Source organism: Diadema antillarum, unplaced genomic scaffold, assembly GCF_040938485.1.
Source record: "Diadema antillarum isolate AM-2024a unplaced genomic scaffold, OU_Dant_1.0 seq00000510_RagTag, whole genome shotgun sequence".
Taxonomy (NCBI): Eukaryota; Metazoa; Echinodermata; class Echinoidea; order Diadematoida; family Diadematidae; genus Diadema; species Diadema antillarum.
This window is the reverse complement of record NW_027271464.1, coordinates 1094831-1115754: the sequence shown is the minus strand read 5'-3', so window position 1 is coordinate 1115754 and position 20924 is coordinate 1094831. Positions and strand designations below refer to the sequence as shown.

General features: G+C 40.0%; 1 protein-coding gene across 1 annotated transcript in view; it reads right to left on the bottom strand.

The window, feature by feature from the left end:
• The window catches only part of LOC139734107 (uncharacterized), a 28081-nt gene extending 7696 nt beyond the window's left edge, over positions 1-20385 (bottom strand). Inside the window, exons 1-13 of the mRNA XM_071644921.1 lie at positions 20350-20385; positions 19459-19553; positions 18522-18584; positions 16570-16662; positions 15760-15833; positions 15298-15403; positions 10977-14422; positions 10450-10616; positions 9644-9753; positions 8956-9046; positions 3370-3486; positions 2362-2449; positions 1586-1739 (exon numbers count right to left, since the gene is read on the bottom strand). Coding sequence (XP_071501022.1) covers positions 1586-1739; positions 2362-2449; positions 3370-3486; positions 8956-9046; positions 9644-9753; positions 10450-10616; positions 10977-14422; positions 15298-15403; positions 15760-15833; positions 16570-16662; positions 18522-18584; positions 19459-19553; positions 20350-20382 — 4637 coding nt within the window. The 5' untranslated portion in view covers positions 20383-20385. The remainder of the gene's footprint in view (positions 1-1585; positions 1740-2361; positions 2450-3369; positions 3487-8955; positions 9047-9643; positions 9754-10449; positions 10617-10976; positions 14423-15297; positions 15404-15759; positions 15834-16569; positions 16663-18521; positions 18585-19458; positions 19554-20349) is intronic.
• Positions 20386-20924: the final 539 nt, after the last annotated feature.

Here is a 20924-nt window from a genome sequence, read left to right as displayed (position 1 = left end):
AAAATAAAAAATGGATACTCATTCAAGTGAGGAAATTTTTACTGCTTGAGGATGGGCTGATTTTGCTACAACGTGCATTTCCCATAGACACCAACCCGAGTTTACTCGAACTCGTCTTCAGTGGGTCAATGCTCAATTATTTGGGGGCTATAATCAGAATTTTGAAAAGCATTTAGTTATTGAACACGGTTGTGTCCCAATGTATTTTGATATAAACAGCATTTCAACATGCTGATTCAAAATGCACAAAAAGGTGCATCTTAATACGAATGGCAATTTTCTCTAAATGTGTTTAACAGGGAAGCATATACACAAAATCACATATAAAGATGCTTATTTTGACATCATCTCAACACTTTTTTGGGTCACATGAAGTGGACATGTATGCTGAACAGCTCGCTGCAATAGCAATTTACAGTTTTTAAACAATGCACAATGCATCTTCAGGAAATTATCTCTTTCTTGAGCTTGAAACAAGTGAGCATTTACAGTACTCATGTGAACAGCATTTTGGATCACTGTTTCAAAATACTAATTCTGCCTTTGCAAATTCAGCATAAACACACCCTTATGAAATGCTGTATTAAAGACATCTTTAAGCATGTTGACAGCATTCTGCTGAGCTTTCTGACATCACGACAGTTAAATCATTTTTTTTTTTTTACATATAAACAAAGTTCTGTATATCTGTGACAGAACAAGTACAGGGATTGGGGCAGGCTGGGCTGTTTATTGGGAAGGGAGAGACGTCAGCTGAGTTTGGTGTCTAAAGGTTTGCAGGTGGATTTGATCCAAATGTTGGAAGCAATAATGGCACAGCAAGTACCAGCTGTTTTTTTTTTTATTGAAATGGAAATGAAAGGCAAGGAGAGTTTTGAAATAAAACTCTAACATGGAGGGAAAGATGAAAAGGAATGTTGAAAGTCAGAGTCCCCTTGTAAACAAACAGAAAATCATAGAAAAGAAACCTGTCAAGAAGATTCTTGGACAGTTGACTGACTGCTAACCATCTAGCACTATCAACTCATTTCTGCCTACTAGACAATCATCCAACAACAAGCATCAAGGGTTGATTGTCTTGGGATACATAGTGTGAGGAAGTTACTGACACTTATGTCAGTCTTTGTTTGTTTTGTTTTGCTTTGGTAGTTGTTTGTTTGCTTATTACCTAGGTACCTGATTTTCACATATGTATATATTTCAAATTCAATGTGGTGTTCACAGCACTATGTAATATAATTATATCACCCTGATCACAGGAATTTATCCTAACACCTACAGGCCACTCTTTTAACTCCATGAGGGGAAACATTCCAGCCCAGCTGCCACATTTTGGCACACAACAAAACTTACTACAGCAGCAGTCAACTTTCTACTGGCTATTTATACTTACACAAAGGGAGGAAGACACATTGTGGAGAATGAATTTTGTTGAAGGATTTAAGCACTATGGTGGCCCTCGTGGGGGCATGAACCTCAAACCCACCTCACTGTATAGGCTTGGTCATTAATTCAATGTACCAAAACACCAAATAAAAGGGACAACTGTCCAAGGGATTACTGACATGGGAAATCCAGTTCTTACTTTTCAGCATGCTTCACAGACGACTCCTTCTCTCTCAGCGCTGTTGTCATGGTTTCCAGTCTGGCCCGTCCCTCAAGTAGCTCCGCCTTCTCCTCCTCAGATGGAGGATGGATCTGCTCTAGGTCTGCCAGGGTAGTGTCGAGGGTAGCCTCCACTATTTGTACATGAATCAACACATACACATACTATAGTAACATCAGCATTGTCCCAACTACTATCTTTTTGGTGCCTGATGCTTGTCACAAACATATACTGTTAATCAGAAAGTTTTGAATGTATGAAACTTTCACAAATTTTGCAAGGAGCTGAGATTTGCAAAAGTTTTTGCTTACAGAATGTATTGAATGCCAGTTGTCAATTCAAGAAATGTTCATGCCACAAAAAGAGGTCATCGGCTCCCATTTGCAAAAGTTTTTTGCCGCAAATGTTTCTAGATTTACAGTGACATCAAACTGCCACTCACTTTGGAATCTGATACAAGACAACTTCATTACTTTTTTTTTCTATTTCCTCTACACTGGGCATTAACCCTTTGACATAACAGATTTAAGAGTGATCTAGGTTCAAATCCCCTCAGTGCATGCATGCTTCAATGAGCTTATTTCTTAACATTGTCCATCTTGACCCAGGTACAGTAGCACATATGGCCTGGGGTATTTGCCAATGCAGGAGTACTTATTTTGAGGGGGAAAAAAGTCACAGAGAAACAAGTGAATGAGAGTTTCACAAGAAAACACAAGAATGAAGCCCCCAGTTATCATCTCACAAGGACTCACAGGCTTTGATGTCCTCCACACATTGTTCGATGGTGGTGAGGCTTTCAGTGACTTTGGCCAACTTGCTGTCCAGACGCTTGCAAGAATCCTGCCATAGAGAAAAAGATACATATCATGCCACACTCACATTGGCTCTACCACTGCGAAACCGAATGTCATGTACATGTATTTCATTTTTTTTTTTGGCGGGGGATGGGATTCTTTTTTTGTCTTTGTTTTTCTGTGGGCCACAAAGCTTTCACAAGTGGGCCAGAATGTCATCTAAAACTAAAACTAAAACTAAAAAATGGGATGAAAAAAGTTAAATAGTGCAGGTCTAGGCAATGCCCTGACACCCAAGATTTACTTGTTTACTTGTTTACTGTTAAAAGTCTTCCCAGGAGTTAAGTACTGTAATTTATACCTTGAAGTGTCCAAGATCAAGCACTTTGGCATAGGCTAAAACCCAAAGGGCAATGATTTTCATTGTTTTACCAACTAGAAACTGCATTAGTGATTCATAACAAAAACATATTTGATATTGTAATAATAAGAAATGACGTTCCTTTTTGCCAAAGGCTAACACAGAGACGAATAAAGAATCTTATCATTTTGCTCGACTTGTGATCAGTAATTGTAATCTGATACCACAACCATGAGCCAGACCTACAAAAAAAGAGCATATCAAAATGTATGTGAAACATCAGAGAATACAGTCATGAATTTGAAGGGCAAAAAATTTAGCCACTACAAAGCAGCATAAAAACAAAACATAGCTAAGGCCTATAGCTAATGGTCAATAGATGAAAATGATTCCAAATCACGAAGGGTCTCATATTCTGTTACAGTGTACCATGACATGAAGAGATATATTTATGTTTTCAGAGGGCCTCCTTTAAAATCAGGGATACTTGGCAGCTCTGCTATCACTGCCACTACTTTTCTCAAATGGTGGTGCTTCCTAATACTGCCACTTTTGTCTTTTAACCACGACCAATCAAAGCACCAAGCTCTGCCACGGTGAAATACCTCCATGGAGCTCTGGACATTTTTCGTCATCTTCAACCTCCAGCTCTTGAGCTTGGCCTTGGTGGACTGGGTGCAGTACTTCTGCAGACTGACGACTTGTCGCCGCATGGCCGCCATCTGCAGTTCACAAGTTTTGAAGAGAGAACATAAGAGTGCTGAATACAGGAAAGAAAGCTGTCCTTACATGCTTTTATCCATTTTAACATACCCCAGCACACACTTTGGACTGAAAAGCCATCTCTACGTAAAGGGGGTGCATATGAAGGGGAGCTACTACTTGACAATCATAGAATTTGGGGGTGAAACTACAAATTGTACACCTGATTGGAACATACATTGAGAACATGTAACATGTTTTTCATTCTTTTTTTTATGACCTAAAGGGAGGCCCTGCACATCCAAGTAATCATCCTCATTTAAGTCTGGTCTAATTGCTTAATGTTTGATGATTTCACAACCCAGAACTCAGAGCCAAAAAATTATGCATTTATTTATCCTTTCTTTGTCTTTGTATTGTCCTGTCACTGCTTATGTTATCATATGTAACTGTGTCCTGTCCAGAGTATGTCTTCTTGAGTTGTGGGCTATACAGTATGTCTATATCCATAAATATATTTCTAATACTCCCTATCCATTTGTTTGGCTCTCCTTAGAGAGACTGACACATTACAAGCACTGGTTTTTTTCTGGGTTTTTTTTTTGGTGGGTTCCTCCATTTTTTTGCTGAATAAGTTTCAAACCTACCTTTCATTGTTATGACAAGGATATTTGTTTTAAAATACTATTTACTTATTGATTCATTTCATTGTCATTTCATTTATATAACTTGTTATTTTGTGTTCTTTAATTGATTACTTAAAAAAAAAAATTAATTGAATTTTGAATTGAAATTACCTATTCAAGATTTGATGTCAGTATGTTTTGTAGTTTTTGTGTTGTTTATCATTCTCTCAATGAGTTCCAAGGAAAAGCTTTTATTTCTTGGATTTCCATGAGAGTATGTTATGTAAATGAGAATGACACTTGCCATGTCATAGGAGAATGAATACCATAGATGCTGTGCATATTGCTTTAGCCAAACTATCCCGCAGGAGAGGGGGAATACAGTCTTGGCTGAAATAACTTGTTATAGGGATAAAACAAATGACGAGTTTGAATCCAAAAACAGATAATGCCATTTTTAAAGTTATTTTTTTAAGGTGTTTTTTTTTCTTTTTTTTTTTTGGGGGGGGGGTATTTAGGCAGTCATCAAAAAGGGAACAATTTTAATAATCTCTTCAATGATACTGCACTCATTACATAATCAGAAATATTTTTGAAGATATTACATTCATCACATACATTTTAATCATGACATGTTTGACATGTGACATGTGCAACAAGTTCGACATTTCCTAAGGGTTAGCTCACAATTTTCACATTTTATCTTTCTTCTTAAATCTTTCATATCGGATGTTTACATTTTAGTATACATTGTGGATTGACTGTTCTGGGAACATTTTAACATCTTTTAACCCTAATCAGGCTCGGGGGGGCGGTTCCGCCCCCCCTCGATGTTTCGCGCAATATCTTCGCAGCGCGATAAGCTCCCGCCGCGATGTTTCATGACTTTTTTCTTTCAAGTATCGCGCAACTTTTGAGACCAGAATTGTTGAGCCCGCGCCTACCGTTTTGACGCGACGCCCGTTCGAAAAAAATTTGTCAACCCCAAAATTGCTCCAAAACGTGATTTTGTGTACAAATCCAATGCAAATTGTGTTTTTTTCAATTAATTCACATAAAAATTCATATCTTGACTTAGAATGGACAAAATTAATTCATTTTAGCATAATAAAGCTTCGAAAAATGTCTGTGACAAATTTTGGCCAAAAAACAAACAAAAACAAAAGGTCGAAAAACACAGAAATACATAAGAAATTCAAAAAACAATCAAATACATAAGAAATTAATTTCGATACAGATTTTTTTTTATCCTATGTCTCAGGAGAATGATACAAGAAACATTTAAAAAAAGAAATTAGCTTAATTAGAGCATTAACAAGGAAAAGTAGAAATTACGCGGTGCGTAATATATGTCCCCGCCGGAAGTAGCATTTTGTAGCAAAATGTACAATACAGGTCAAAAATCAAGGTCAAAGGTCAAAGAAGTCACAGGTCAAAATTGTGTGTAGAAATTTTGAAGCCCTCACCTAGTGCCATCATATAAAGCAAACGGAATCGAAATCGGGTTAGAAATGGCGAAGGAGTAGCATTTTGTAGCAAAATGTACAATACAGGTCAAAAATCAAGGTCAAAGGTCAAAGAAGTCAAAGGTCAAAATTCTGTGTACAAGTTTTGAAGCCCTCACCTAGTGCCATCACATAAAGCAAACGGAATCGAAATCAGGTTAGAAATGGCGAAGGAGTAGCATTTTGTAGCCATGCAATGTACAATATAGGTCAAAAATCAAGGTCAAAGGTCAAAGAAGTCAAAGGTCAAAATTCTGTGAAGAAGTTTTGAAGCCCTCACCTAGTGCCATCACATAAAGCAAACAGAATCAAAATCGGGTTAGAAATGGCGAAGGAGTAGCATTTTGTAGCTAATGTACAATATAGGTCAAATATCAAGGTCACAGGTCAAAGAAGTCAACGGTCAAAATTCTGTGTAGAAGTTTTGAAGCCCTCACCTAGTGCCATCACATAAAGCAAATGGAATCGAAATCGGGTTAGAAATGGCGAAGGAGTAGCATTTTGTAGCAAAATGTACAATACAGGTCAAAAAATCAAGGTCAAAGGTCAAAGAAATCAAAGGTCAAAATTCTGTGTAGAAGTTTTGAAGCCCTCAACTAGTGCCATCACATAAAGCAAACGGAATCGAAATCGGGTTAGAAATGGCGAAGGAGTAGCATTTTGTAGCAAAATGTACAATACAGGTCAAAAAATCAAGGTCAAAGGTCAAAGAAGTCAAAGGTCAAAATTCTGTGTAGAAGTTTTGAAGCCCTCAACTAGTGCCATCACATAAAGCAAACGGAATCGAAATCGGGTTAGAAATGGCGAAGGAGTAGCATTTTGTAGCAAAATGTACAATATAGGTCAAAGGTCAAGGTCAAAGGTCACAACTGAAATTCTGTGTAGAAGTTTAAAAGCTCCAATGTAGTGCTCTCATATAAAGCAAACAGAATCAAAGTCGGCTCATAAATGACAGAGAAGTAGCAAATTGAACATTTTGATCACACACGGACGCACACACGGACACACGGACGGACGCCTACACGGACACACACACGTACGGAGCCCGTTTCATAGTCCCCTGCTCGAACTCGTTCGGCGGGGACAATAAGTGATTTAGAGCCCAAAACTGATTTTATGCATAAATTACAATAATTAATTAATATAAAATATAAGAACAATTTTTCGGAGAAAGCAACCATACATTTTGATAGTATACGTCGCGGGCGTCGCGTGTGCCGATTTTCGGCGCGATCACGCGTTCCATAGGCGAGATCTGAAGAGGGGGCGGAATCCCCCCCCAGATATAGCATAGCCAAAAAAGCCCAGCCTGATTAGGGTTAATGCATTAAACTATGGATATTTTCTTTACCACGTTGTGTGTAATTTCTGTACTCATTTTTACATAGTCCCAAAATTAAACATCGTTTGTCTGTATCTCGTTACTTTGGACTGCCATACCTTCTTCTGCTTATGATTACTGGACACTGAGAGTTAACTTTTACAATGTGAGGTTCATGCTCTATGACATTCATCATCAAGCATTACTCTGTAAGTTTAGAGCAAAACAGAGTACATATTTCGAACTCATTGATACATTATCTCTATACATGGCACCACAGTGAAACTCAAACCTCTGCGGACGAATAAGTGCTTGGGACAACCAGGCACCTCATCCTTCAAATACGACTTCGGAAAGGTATTACCACCGACAGTTCATTGTATTCTATTGATCTCACTTTGAAGGTACATAGCACAGTGCCTGACGAACTTTCTGTGACCGATTTCTACGCAGGAGAACTGGCACAGATATATCCAGATCTAAATTCTGAGATTTGCCGCCATTTCGCTTTGCAAATTACAACCTCATGTAGTGTCAATGACTCACTTCAGTCTTCACGGAACAGCTTGTTTGTGAAGTGCATACCATCTTACAATGAAGACCAGAACATCAGTGACATTTTGTGTTCTCAAAATAATGTAAAGCCATGAAACACATTTGTATGCAATACAATAGTTTACACCTTCGTGTAGACCAGCTGTGCATGGGTATGGAAAGGATTCAACATGCTGTTGATGCAATACCAGACACAACCTCTGATGCCAGATGCACCACATGAGCAAAGTCAAAACAATCATCTTCAAGAATGCACGTATCCCTCCCTATAGCCAACCTACAACTTTGTGCATTGTATGCCTCCCTGTACCGCGAGAAGTCAGTGCCCAAACTCATTGCCTAGTATCCAACAGTTTACTCCACCCCCTCCTCAACAGTCTCGTTCAGGCACCACCTAAGCTGAATATTGAGTGTTTTAAAAGCTGCTTTAGATCTGCAGGAGGTATTAAAAGGCTATGGAACTCACAGATTTCTTTAAGACGAATGTTGTCTTAAAGAAATCAAAGTCACTAACAAATTTCAAAGTTTTGTATAAGAAAATGTACTTTCACTGATTTCACTTTAATGCCCTGATTTGGCAGCGTTACATTTTTTTATTTTTTATTTTTTTATTTGTTTAATTGGGTAGGTTTTTAATAGCATTACGCTTTTTCAACTTTTTTTGTTCCAATGTGCCCTCCAGTACAAACCTGAATTATGTGCATGAGTGATATCCTTAACTTTTGTCTTGTGTAGTGTTTATGTGCATGAGTGCTTGAATGTGTGGTATGGGTACAAGCTTTTTATCATTGAGTTTGAATGGGTGTCACTGTTTGCCATCTATTCTATCCATGACCTCTTGCGTAAACATTTTGTTGACCCTGATATACTTTTGCTTTTCTGTTATTGAGGGCTGGCGAATTCAAGTTCCATCCAGAAGAGTATCTTTAAGCTTATATTGTAATGGTTAGGATTACATATGTGCCATGTTTTGATAATTGTTCTAAACATAACTATTTTTGACTACAATGCTTTTTGTAATTTTTAACATCTGGTTATAGGTATTAGTGATTTCAACTGGGCATTTAGCCCTTTTAAACCTGCCTGTTTTCTATATCTCAAAATGTGATTTTATATCTATGAACTTGGATTGTACAGGACCTTGATGTGAAACAGCAATCACTTGCTGATTTTATTATCCTGTCAAAATATGTTGAAATTAAAAAAAGATGAAAATTATTTTCTATGTTTTCTCAAGTTCATAAAAATGGGTATATTGGTGCTTTGTTTTGTTTTGTTTTTGTTTTTTTTTTTTCATTCAAACTCTTCAAACATACTGGTGAAGAAAACTGATGATCAGCAGATGATGTTCAGAAATTTGAAGCTACAGGAAATTTGTGGAATTGGTTCTTTCTTCCATGTGATTTCAACATCATCAGGAATATATCTGCCAACAAAAATACACACACAAAAAAAAAATCAAAGGGAAAAAGTTGTTCTCACCCTTTCTGGCATCGCATTCTGCATCTCTGTGATTATGGCAGGGGTATCTTCAGAGTACTTAGCCTCCTGTTTCGCTACTGCTTCCTTTAGTCTGAAATAAGAAATACAAGGTATTACCAGGAAATATTGACTGCATCTACTGACAGCAAAAGTAGATTTGAACTTGATAATGCTTCATTAACAAGGATGAGGGAATGATGGTTTACATGAGGATACATTCATAATTTATCTGGTTCAATTTCATCACCATTCAGATTAGCTTGTAAAGTCTGGAGATGAAAACAAAACAAAGAGGTTTATTGCATAAAAGGTGATTTGTCACAATTGAGACTTGATGCTTTCTATGAAGTCCTACTGTATATGTGTATTTCCAGGTGAACATTCTCCTGAAAAGTTGCTTTATATGCTTAGCACTTTTTTTGCATTATTCAAAAAAGGCTCTTCTTTCCATTTTTTAAGTCACTCATTGACAATAGTATTTAGATTTCAATGGGATTGATGTAATAGGAAGATTGCTTTGCGGCAATGCAGATGACAAAATTCTGCTGGAAAATCCAGCATCTTCAAAAGAACGGCAAAATATGAAAACTGTGCATACTCCTGTTTTGGGTATTGTTACGGAAAAGGAAGGGTTTTAAAAGGATAAGAATGAGCTCTTTGAGAATGGTAAGAGTAAAATTGCACTCACGTCTTGGTGGAAGGGGCGAGAAAGTTGATGGCCCACTCAAACATTTCCCCCTTGGGCTTGGTGATGCAAGATGACTGAAGCTGCTCTGCAGGCGTTGTGGGCTCATCAAACTGGCATGGAACGAGAAGTTTACATCTAATGCTAAACGCTGCACGTGTATGACTACAGAAACAGTAGCTGAGCTGGCTTGTCCTTCATTTGCTGGTCATTTTTTCTTTCAGACTATTATTGTGATCGGATGATGAAACACATTCAAAATGATAAAGCTGTAGTTGACAGCATCCACATTCACTGCAACCCTTCTGGCATTAGACCACTTCACATTCTACATTGTCAATTACATTGTCAAAGTGATTGATTTATTACACTAACTCAAGCCAAACACGATTGAGGCCAGATACATGCCTCAAGTATCAAAATGCAATGTACATATAAATCACTAAATGGTGTGTAACTCAACAAGTTCACATGTTGAAATGAAAAAGTTGATTGCTCCATTGAAGATACCAATAATCTTCTAAACAGGCAAACAAAGACAAAGAAAAATATTTTACAAGCAGCTGAAAAGAGTTAACATCCAGGCTTGAACTCAGGGCCTTTTATCATATGTCTGCTGCCCTAACCAATAGACCAGTGTACAGCATAATTGATATATTGAGGTATTTTGTGGTAGATGTGGAGAGAGATTTGGATGTGTACAATGTCGCACCATAATCAATGGGCCATCGCATTGTAAATGTAACACTGAGATAGCACGCGGTGGATATGGTGGGAAATTCCTGAGGAACCAGAGAGAAGCATCTTACCCTACGAGGACACATGATGCTGGGCTTTCCCTCTGGCAGGTCGCTGAAGTCGCCAAACTCCTGCAGGAACGTGGAGAGGGACACGGGACCAGTGGTGGGGAGGCTGGGCAGGTGGGACAGGTCACACGTCAACGCGGATGCATTCAGCTGAGACATCGAGAAGGCCGCTGGGGAGAGGGTGGGAAAGTATTTTGCATGCATCAAAATACAAAGACTTCTTTTTTTTAGAAAATGTGGATAATGGACACAAAAAAAAATGTCCATTGCATTCTACAATATCATTAAAGTGGTCCTGCCATACATCTAACTGAACCCCATGGCAGACAAGCTATTGCAGTTGAATAAGGGCTATCCAGCCATCTTCTCAGATGGAAATGAAACATTCAAACAAACAAAGATAATGATAATAGAACATATTTATATAGTGCATATCATAAAAAATCAATTAGTGTCTCTATGCACATTGAAGGAGGAAAAACATAGAAAAAAAGAAAGAAAAAACAGTGTATCTTTGTCACAAAACTTACATTCATCCAGACATGTTCTCTTGGCCAACGATGCCACGCACAGGTCCTCTGTGTTATCGTTGTCGATGGGCAGCTCTTCCAGTATGCCTCGATCGTCCTCTTCGCACACCCAGTCCGGAAGGATGCTGTCTTTGAGGGACTTGTTCACCTCTGCTCCATCAACCGCAGAGACTGGATTCGTGCCATCACCGGACAGGGTGGATGATGCTTTGGGTTCCATTCTTAGTTCAGGCAGTGTTGAATTATGGCACATAGCGGGTTGCACAGGATTTGAGTTGGACAGCCCTGGTCCCCTCTCCCCTTCGCCCTCACCTTCTGTAGTTGGGCACACAGTCTCGATGGTGAAGGTATCTGATCTCCTGCCATCGTTGCTGATAGAGATAGAAAGCTTGGACTCGTCTGACCTTGTCTGCTGTTTCTCCTGTCCAGTGGTGGGGCTGCTCAGAGTGTATGTGTCTGACGTTTTATCAAGTGTTATCTCACCAATGGCATCCAGATTTCCATCAGAAGAAAGTCTGTCATGCTGTTTGGAAGTCTCATTTGTTAGGACACCAGTCAGTTGTGCATCAAGTGTGTCTTCTCTGATGGAACGACTAAGGAGCCCAGTAGCTGCCAACTCAAGATTACCAACATTGGTAAGATCCTTGCCTGTGGTGTGGTCTGTGTGGATGTTGCTGACACGTGAACAGGAGCCTGACGAATGGGCTGCTGGTACAGAACTTGCACTGACCCTATCCTGGCATGCTGTGATATCCATGGCAGCTGTAGCTTCATCTTCTGACAGAGAATGCTTCGTGGCATCTTTGGATGAGTGGCTATCAGCCTGGGGAAGAGCCTTACTGTTGACATGGCTCAATGGAACACCTCCACAGGTTGTCATCTCCATGTTGGCTGTATCCTCAGACTGGAAGAAATGCGTATGATCATCACTGCTTACAGAGGGTTTCGGCTCCACGGCGGCACGTACACCGGATGTCTGGGCCGCTCCCTCGTGGCTCTGCAGAGAACCAATGCAAGCAGTCATCTCCATGTTGGCAGTGTGTTCGTTCTCAAAGACTCTTGTGTGCTCATCAGCAGACCTACCAATACTGCCAAGGTGTGGAGCTGGATGGCTCTGAGGTATGGATACAGGTCCTTGAAGAGGAATCTTTGAGGTGTGACACTCGGTGATCTCCATGCAGGCCGTCTCTTCTGATTGGAAAAAACAGGTCTTCTCCGGCTCTTTGTCAGCAGTGGTAGCATCCGGCTTGGTGCTTGACTGACTTCCAACGGAAATTATGCCATAGCTTGCTGTCATTTCCATGCCACAGTTATCATCGGCCTGAAATACTTTGGTGCGGTCGGGTGACATCACTGCTTTCGGTGGGGATAGTGGACATGTGGAAGAGCTTGGCAGACTGATCTCTGGTAGAAGTCCTGTTTGACATTCAGTCATCTCCATGTTGGCAGTGGCCTCTGATCTGAAAAACCTTGTTTCTTCCCCAAAGGAAAATTTTGACTGGGAAAGACTCTCAGAAGTTGCAGCTGTATTAGGCTTGAGGTTCATGGAGTTAGCTTGTTTTGCTTTGTTATTCATCTCATGTTGACTGAGACACTCTGTCATTTCCATCTTGCCAGCATCTTCATTGTCAAAGAAACATGTTTGCTCTCCTTCCCCACCATCTTTTGTCTGATGATCTGCAGGGAGAGACGTATCAGCTTGGACCTGTCTCTCGCCTTTCTTCTGAAGTTGGTAAGCCAATCCCTCCCCTAAGTGCCCCAAGCATGCCGTGAATTCCATTTTGGTCGTATCCATAGAGTGGCACCTTGAGGTGCTGTCTCTGGGCAGAAGAGTCTTCTCATACGTGGAAAGCGACAGACTCTTGCTCCCTGCTGAAAGCAGTCCCCCAACAGGGCATGTCATTTCCATGGCAGCAGTGTCTTCCGAGTCAAACACTCTAGTAACATCCCCCACATCTCTGGACTGAGCAGACATGGGATTGGTCTCTGCGGGCAGGACTTGCTCACTAATGGTACATGTCATTTCCATGGCACCCGTATCTTCCAAATCAAAGATTCTGGTTTCATTTCCTCCACGCCTTGACTCGTGAATTGCAGCAGGAACGTGCTCATGGACAGTGCAGGTCATTTCCATCGCAGCCGCATCCTCAGAACAAAACACCCTGGTTTCGTCCCCTGCATCTCCCACTGGCACTGGCTGAGGCTTCGATACAACTGACTGGACCTTTCCGCCGAGAGCGCAGGTCATTTCCATGGCTTCTGTATCCTCTCCCTCAAACACCTTTGTCTGTTCTGCTTCCGATGCATCCTTGAGGCTAAGTGGCACAGCATTGCATGTGGTCATCTCCATGTCATCTCCCTCTGGACAAACATCCAAGGATGTAAGTGATGCCAGGATGGATGCACCAGACTTCTCCCCCGACGTCACATTGAGCATGGAGGCTGTGGAAGAGGACACCTCATGTATTGTATCCAGGACGACCGATCTCCTTGCATGGTCTGGCTTGTAGAGAGCTGCATCCGTCTCGCTGGAGCTGCTAGGTTCCTTGGAAGGTGGTGCAGCCTCAGCCTCGTTAGATTCCTGAGGATTGAGAAAAGCATCAATTCGACCTAGCAGTTTTCCTGTGGATTCATCAGGCAAGTTTGACATATCACTCTTTGAAAATTTCCCAAGGACAGCTGTGAAGTCCATGCTTTTCTCGAATGTGGTTGTGTTCATCACTCTCCCTTGGGTCCCATTCCTCCCAGTGTCCTCAGACTCCCTCAGGCAACCTGTCAAGTCCATGTTGTCTGTGAGCTCATTGCCAAAGATCCTCGTTGACTCTGCCGCTGGGTGCTCAAGCTTTTCCCTGCACTCTGTGGTGTCGAAGCCGCCAATGCAAGTCGTCATATCCATGCCACTGACATCTCCGAGTCCACCTCCGAATATTCTGGTTATTTCTCCCGCATTCTCATCCGCATCTCTCCATCTCTTTCCGTCGCCCCTGGCTGCAGTGGAGTTCAGACAAGCTGTGAATTCCATTCCTCCATCAACATCTCCCTGCTCAAAGACTTTGGTCGCATCCATCTGCAGCCTGCCGATGGACGACACCTGTCCATCCTCTGGTTTGGCAGCAATGAAGGACTGGAGGAAACTGCTCTTGAATCCTCCCGGCTTCATCCCCTCCTCATCACCACCATCCTGCTGCTGAGCCGCACCCTCAGATGACCACAGAGCACCCATCATTGAACTCGAGGCAGCATTTGACACCCGCGTGGAAGGTTTCTCCACTGGTACATTTACGAGGAAGTCGCTGGTGCTACAGCTTTCTGTCGTGGCTGGACTGGCCGCTATAAATGATTTCAGAAAACTGCTTGTGATGCCACCATCATTGCTGTCAGTTTGGAGTGGTTTCAGTGAACAGTCGTCTTCAGGCTTTAGTGGAAGATGATTCACAGTGCCATGACTGGAAAAAACAAAAACAAATAAGCATATTTCAGAATGTCATAGATTCACAGTTGTTTCCATGCTTTTGCCAGGGATAATGCACACAGATAGCTTTTGTCTTTCTTTACCATGTAACACATATGCATTCATAACTGTGCAAATTTTCATCTCTGTCAACCCAATATCTGATCTTTTTCAAGATGGTGGTAACAAAGCAGCTTTGATATTCTAAAGTTGTTGATTAGAGTTATTTGTGCTAATGCCACAATGTTATTGTCATCTTTTTTTTTTCCATTGTGATCGGTCTGATGTTTTTCTCCTGAAGAATCAATGTTAATCAGGACCTAGTCATTAATAGCATGAGGCCTAACCACTTAACCACAAAGTACTTCATATTTACTCACTTTTTATGCATAGATGAAGCATTGATAAATTGCATACTTATCTAATGATGTGTCACCGTCTTCCAGTACGTACATATCTTGCACACAGAGACAGAGCTACTCAGTACAAACTGAACACTCCATATAATAAGCAATCCAACTCAAAGTCAGAGAAAAAATATGAAATACTAAAATACAAAAGTCTGCTTTTTCTGGTTTCTCATATACTTATCCAAAACTAACTACCGTGGTAGTAAAATTAACTTGTTGGCTTATTTCTGGCTAGCATCAAATGACAATATATGTCAGATTATGAGCCCAAATCTAATTTTCATCAGTCCAGCTCTGTAAAGAAAGTGCTAAATACACAGTCCTTGAGGTGCATGTCACTTTAACAAACTAACACTGGGTTTAATACCAACTGTAACTCATTATGACATCACACGCTCACAGAATATCGATCTGATTTGGGAGCCGTGACATGCATCGTGCGGAAGTGCATTTTCCTCACCTGAGGGTCTGCGCGTCCGGAGGGTGATCACTTGGTTCCTGCATGGCCAGCAGTGTCATTGTCCTAGCCTCTTGTTTGATTGGTCCAGACAGCAGGGTCTCAAGGCCTTTACATAGAGATAGGAAAAAACAGTTAACACATCACATAATTAGTCACTAAAAATTGATGTAGGGCCAACAAATTTCCACAAAGGATATCTTTTGGTGTTGCGATAGGGCACTCAACATTCAAAATTGACTGTCATGTGTCTGTTTTATTTCGGACCATCAGAATTTCTAATTTTAAGACATTTAGTGGCCTGTACGGCCACCAGAGAAAAATGAAAGACTTGTCAGCTGAGAATGAGAAGGGCATGAAGTTGCCACTAAACCCATAGTGTTCAAGGCAACTTAACACCCTTTTCAATCTCAGCCGACAAATTAGTGTGGAGCCCAATAAGGTGTAACCCTTAGTTTGACTTACCTTGAATATGGTGGCCTGGTCCCACGGACACTCCTTCACTGGGACCTGGCTCACTTGGTGGTGCACTTGAATTCCTGGAATACAGATTACAAAACATATAACGCACAATTCATCACAAACAAGGTATCACAAGTACTCATCGACTAGGAGCACTGTGACAGAGAATATTGGAAGTACTCTGAAAGAAAATCATGCTGTATAATTTTATTTCACAGTCTGTTTTCTCTCATAAAATTTGCAAGCCAACTGACATTTGCCATATAAACAAATCAGAAAAGTAGCGGGTTGGAAATCACTTGAACTTTATTCTTGTCAAGGGATAATACTTCCATTAAAACGTGGTTCTCTATTGGGAATTCAAACAATTGTACAATTGTCAATTATCAGATTTGCAAGACGATATGCTCTGAAATATAAAGTGTATACAGTATGACCTTCTGGACAAGGGCAAGTGTCATAGTTTCAATATGATTCAATTTCAAGTTAGAAATTATGAAGCATTCCAACAACTTAGCTTAAACTATAATCATTGCATGTTTGTATTTGATGAATGAAAAGGATGCTAAAACACTGCTCTGAAGGAAAATCTTACAGTGCAGAGAGAAATTTTAGCACTGAGTGTTTGAAGATATGTTTTGTTTTCTACATTATGATCAATATTACTGCAACAAGTTCTTTAACAAAATATCAGCAGCATTAACGCAATGTCATCAGATGTGATGATGACGTCAACCCATTGTCAAACTTGGCAGCAAACTTCTCTGTAATCCTCCGCCAAACAGCTGGACGCCACACAAGAAACGGGCTTACTTGTCCTCGCCACTTGATGCTGGGTTGCTGACGCTGTCGTTGGAGTCGTTCCAGAGACCCAACTGCTTTGCTTCCGAGTCCTTCAAAAACTCCCTGGAGACAAAGCATGCAAAATTGAATCCATTTTCAACTCAAGATTCAGCCAACATCCTGTGACACAGCTTGAGCATCACACTGTGTAGCAATTTCTGCAAATTTTCCTAGGTGACTTACATCTCATTTTCATTTAACAGAAAAAAAAAGAAACATATCCTGCATTATGCATTATGATATTATCATGGTAAGAGTGACCACAACAAGAAGATATGAAAATACATCATACATGTGCATCATATGCACCAAATTAAAACCGAAGTGCAGTGTAGACTGAGAATCATTATAGCCTAAAAATTCCCCACATTACGTGTATGAGATAATATACTGTGAATACAAATATTTTGCATGGTCAGTTGGGTCCTAACTTAGCCCTAATCAGGCCAGGCTTTTTTGGCCATGCTAAAACCGGAGGGGGGCAGATTCCCCCCCCCCCAAGATCTCGGCCATCAGTGGTGTGATCGCAACACGCATGCCATAATCTACAAGATTGTGTTATAAGATTTTTTGAAACAATCAATTTCTAATTTTAATGAATTAATTATGCAAATTAAGCTCAAGATCATATTTTAGCCTAATTAAACGCATTGAGAGTCTACTTTTTGGTCTGTAAATCTGTTTTAGCATATTCAACAATTGTACATCACAAAAACTTCCAAAACTCATTTCAATTCTTATGTATTTTATTGTTTTCAGAATTTCTTATGTATTTCTGTGTTTTTCAACTCTTGTTTTTTCTTTGTTTTTTATTGAATATTGTCACTAACCACTTTTCTACCATAATTAGCATAAAATCAATCAATGAAAGTGTTTAATTGTAATAATCAGGTTTTATGACTTTCATGACAGAGCACTGTTTTCCATAGGAAATGTACACAAAATCACAAAATTGTGCCCATTTTGGGGCAACATGCTGTTACAAAAATGGGCGTGGCTTCAAAAAGGCATGCGCGGACGTAGCAAATTTGGTCTCAAAAGTTGCGCGAGACTTGAACAAAGAAAGTTAAGAAGCCTCGCAATGAGGCCTTCTGGCATTACAAAATTATAGCGAAACGTCGAGGGGGGGCGGATTCTGCGCCCCACCCCGGCCCTGTTAGGGTTAAAGTGGCTAAGTTTAATAGTTGATTAAATCTCCATATTCCTTATTTTCACCTAACCACATTGTAGATGTTCCCTTCAGAACAGAGAGTGTACATGTACAAATGTAGCATGGAAGAAGTGGGCAAATTCTATGGACAATTTTGCAAAACTCTAAATGCTTTTTAGCAACAATGGAGTGACTTTTTTTTAACATGAATCTTGTCTAGAATACAATTATTCACCTCATTTTACGGTACTGTGCATTGATCTGAGATTTCACTGGCACAAGCACAACTCAGAATGAATGGGCAGAGAGTATATTCATATTTCTAAATTGATACACATTTGTGTATGATTTAGTTCAATATTTTCTTGATGCACCTGCAGGGTATTTGTCACATTAGCAGAGACTCCAACCCCCAAGCACCTTCTGATCTGGAGATTCTCCCGCCCGAAACCCCTAGCAAACGGGAGACTCCAAGTTCATGTGTGCGAAGCGCGAAGTTCCTAGGGTTCTGGATGCTCTCTGGTGCTATCGAAGGCTTATTTTTTCAACATACGATAGCAATAAGTAAGAAATAATTTCCAACGGGAGACACAGAGCCAGGGCGGGAGAAGTTAAATCTCAAGCGGGAGAACGGGAGATTTTGCAAAAATGGGTTTTTGGCGGGAGATCTCCCGTCAAAAACGGGAGAGTTGGAGTCTCTGCATTAGCATATATCTGCTGCATGGTGAGTGATTTAGTCCTTGCATTACCTCCAAACAGAAGCAAAACTTACTTCACTTGGTATGTCTCTGCAAAGCTGACCCTCCGTGAGGATCTCCTCCTCTTCTTGGGTTCCCTGACAAGGCAGAGGAATAATCAATCCTTTAGAGGTAGTCATAATCATAGTAACAAACTAATCATATTTATTTTTAAAACTGGTGTCACAGCAAAGGGAAAGGTCTCCTGAAGCAGGGTATCAATATCATCTATTTGAAACCATTCATGCCATAAAGAAATCGCAAATCAAAACTTACTGCTGTACATCACGTTTTTAGACTCCAAGCACCCATCTTTGGTGAGCGTAACATCATTCTATGCATAGACATAAATCTCTGCACAGCTGTAGAGCAGTGCACTATCAGTGTGTGTTCTGCACTGTGTTTGTTCTCTGCAGCTTCCTTATGTGAACCATTAAAACATCTGATTTTGATCGTGATGTACATTCAGACCTTGTTGAATCTGATGTCAAGAATTCTGCCACTGCTACGAATTGCACAAGATCGGTTCTGGCATTCAGTTAGGGTTGTCAAAATACTGTCTCTCACAATCTTCAGATAAGTTTCCATGTTCTGGAATGTTCATGATTATTCAGCAATCATATTCCTAAGTTTTCTAAAAATGTATGTAATCTGCTTGTCTGCTGTAGTAAATGCTGTGAAAAGCTAATCAGTGCCTGAGATGCAAGGGGCAGACATATAAACTTATTCATATGTGAACACATACTCTCATACTGGTACATATTCATGAGGAAACTTGCATGATACTTCAATGTGTGGTATAAACTGCAGCTTATAATATCACACTGCCTCGCCAAAATACACAGACATGTACATGCTACAAGTTGTATATGAATCCATGCAACCAGTTACATGCATACAAGTTTGTACATTGGTAGTGCATGCAAAAAGAGACACAACAAAGAAATGATATAGCTCTCTTGATGTATTTACATTTCAAACTGTGTCGTTTCATCACTTGGCCCGTTCAGATTTGGATTCAGGTCAGCAAGGGCCATCCGAGAGGGGGACATCTGTGTCTTCAAAATCTGGACATGGTGAATGTTAATGTATAGCATTAGCACAGGTGTGACTTGTCCAGTACAACTATGTAAATACAGAACAATTATCATCACACCAATTATCAATTAGTGCATACCTCCTTCATTATCAATAATAATAAGAAAATGCACAGGGAGAACACTGAGAGACAGAAGTAATAACACAAATATTTGACATCACATGGTAATAACACAAATATATTGATATCACATGTATGTGAGGAAAGAAAAAGAATGAATGTTTCTGTGGTTGGTACACCTGAGGAAAATACATTCAACTGGGGAAACACACAATTGGTGCTCTTGCAGGTCATTCTGGCAGAGGCAAAGTTTCTTTGAGAACTGGCTGAAGGAACACTGAGAATGACTACAATCACACAGCCAACAAGGCTACTTGTATTGAGATTGTAATTTGTTGCATAATGCCATTTCAGATGAGTTACTCATAATTAAACTGCCAAATAAACATGTTTCTTTGAGACCTTTTCAGATGGGTCCCTGATATGCTATGGATTTCATTCAAACTAACTTTTAACATTTAGAGAGCCTATCAATTCACAGGATTCAAAAATAAATATTCAAGTGATTGGTGTGCAAGGTGTGAAGAAATTACTTGTAATATCTTCCTGTTAGATTGGTTGTTTGTTTGTTTGTGTTTGTTTGTTGTTGTTTTTTTTTTTTGGGGGGGGTGTTACAAAAAAGAGTGTCAGCTTGTTTCAAAACATTGCTGAGTTTTCATAACAGGAGGATAAAATATTGCAAGATTGATTAAAAAAATTCTTACCGAAGACAAAGACTTTCTCTTTCGTGTATTCATCGTGCTGTAGAAAGAAGACGGAAAGTAATAATAGAATGTACAGTGAGTGTAACATTCAAGCATTGTTGACACACCCATGCTCTCCTCTTCTAGCCCAATTCTGAAGACTGCATGTAAATAAATAGCATACTGTACATTTATGATCTGAATCTAATAGCATACTGTACATTTATGATCTGAATCTAATCATTTAATGATGTACTATGTAGCTTACTCAAATAATGATAACTACTGTAAAATTCAACTGATGTTTTCTACAGTAGTTTTGGGGGCTCTTACTTCTTATTAGACTTTCCAATTTGTCTGATTTTATAACTTACCTTTCTGCCCTACTTTCAAGGTCAGCCAACTCGGGCTTATATTATCATACTTGTCAACTCTACCACATTTGGCAGTAGACTACTGCTTTTGAAAAATTTCATTAACATTCAAGCTAGCGCTGCTCGCATAGGCATCCTGGATTCTACCACTTTCTCAAATGAAAATGTTGGCAAGTATGTATTATAAATATTGCTTCCTGCCTGATGAACGCTAGAGCACTA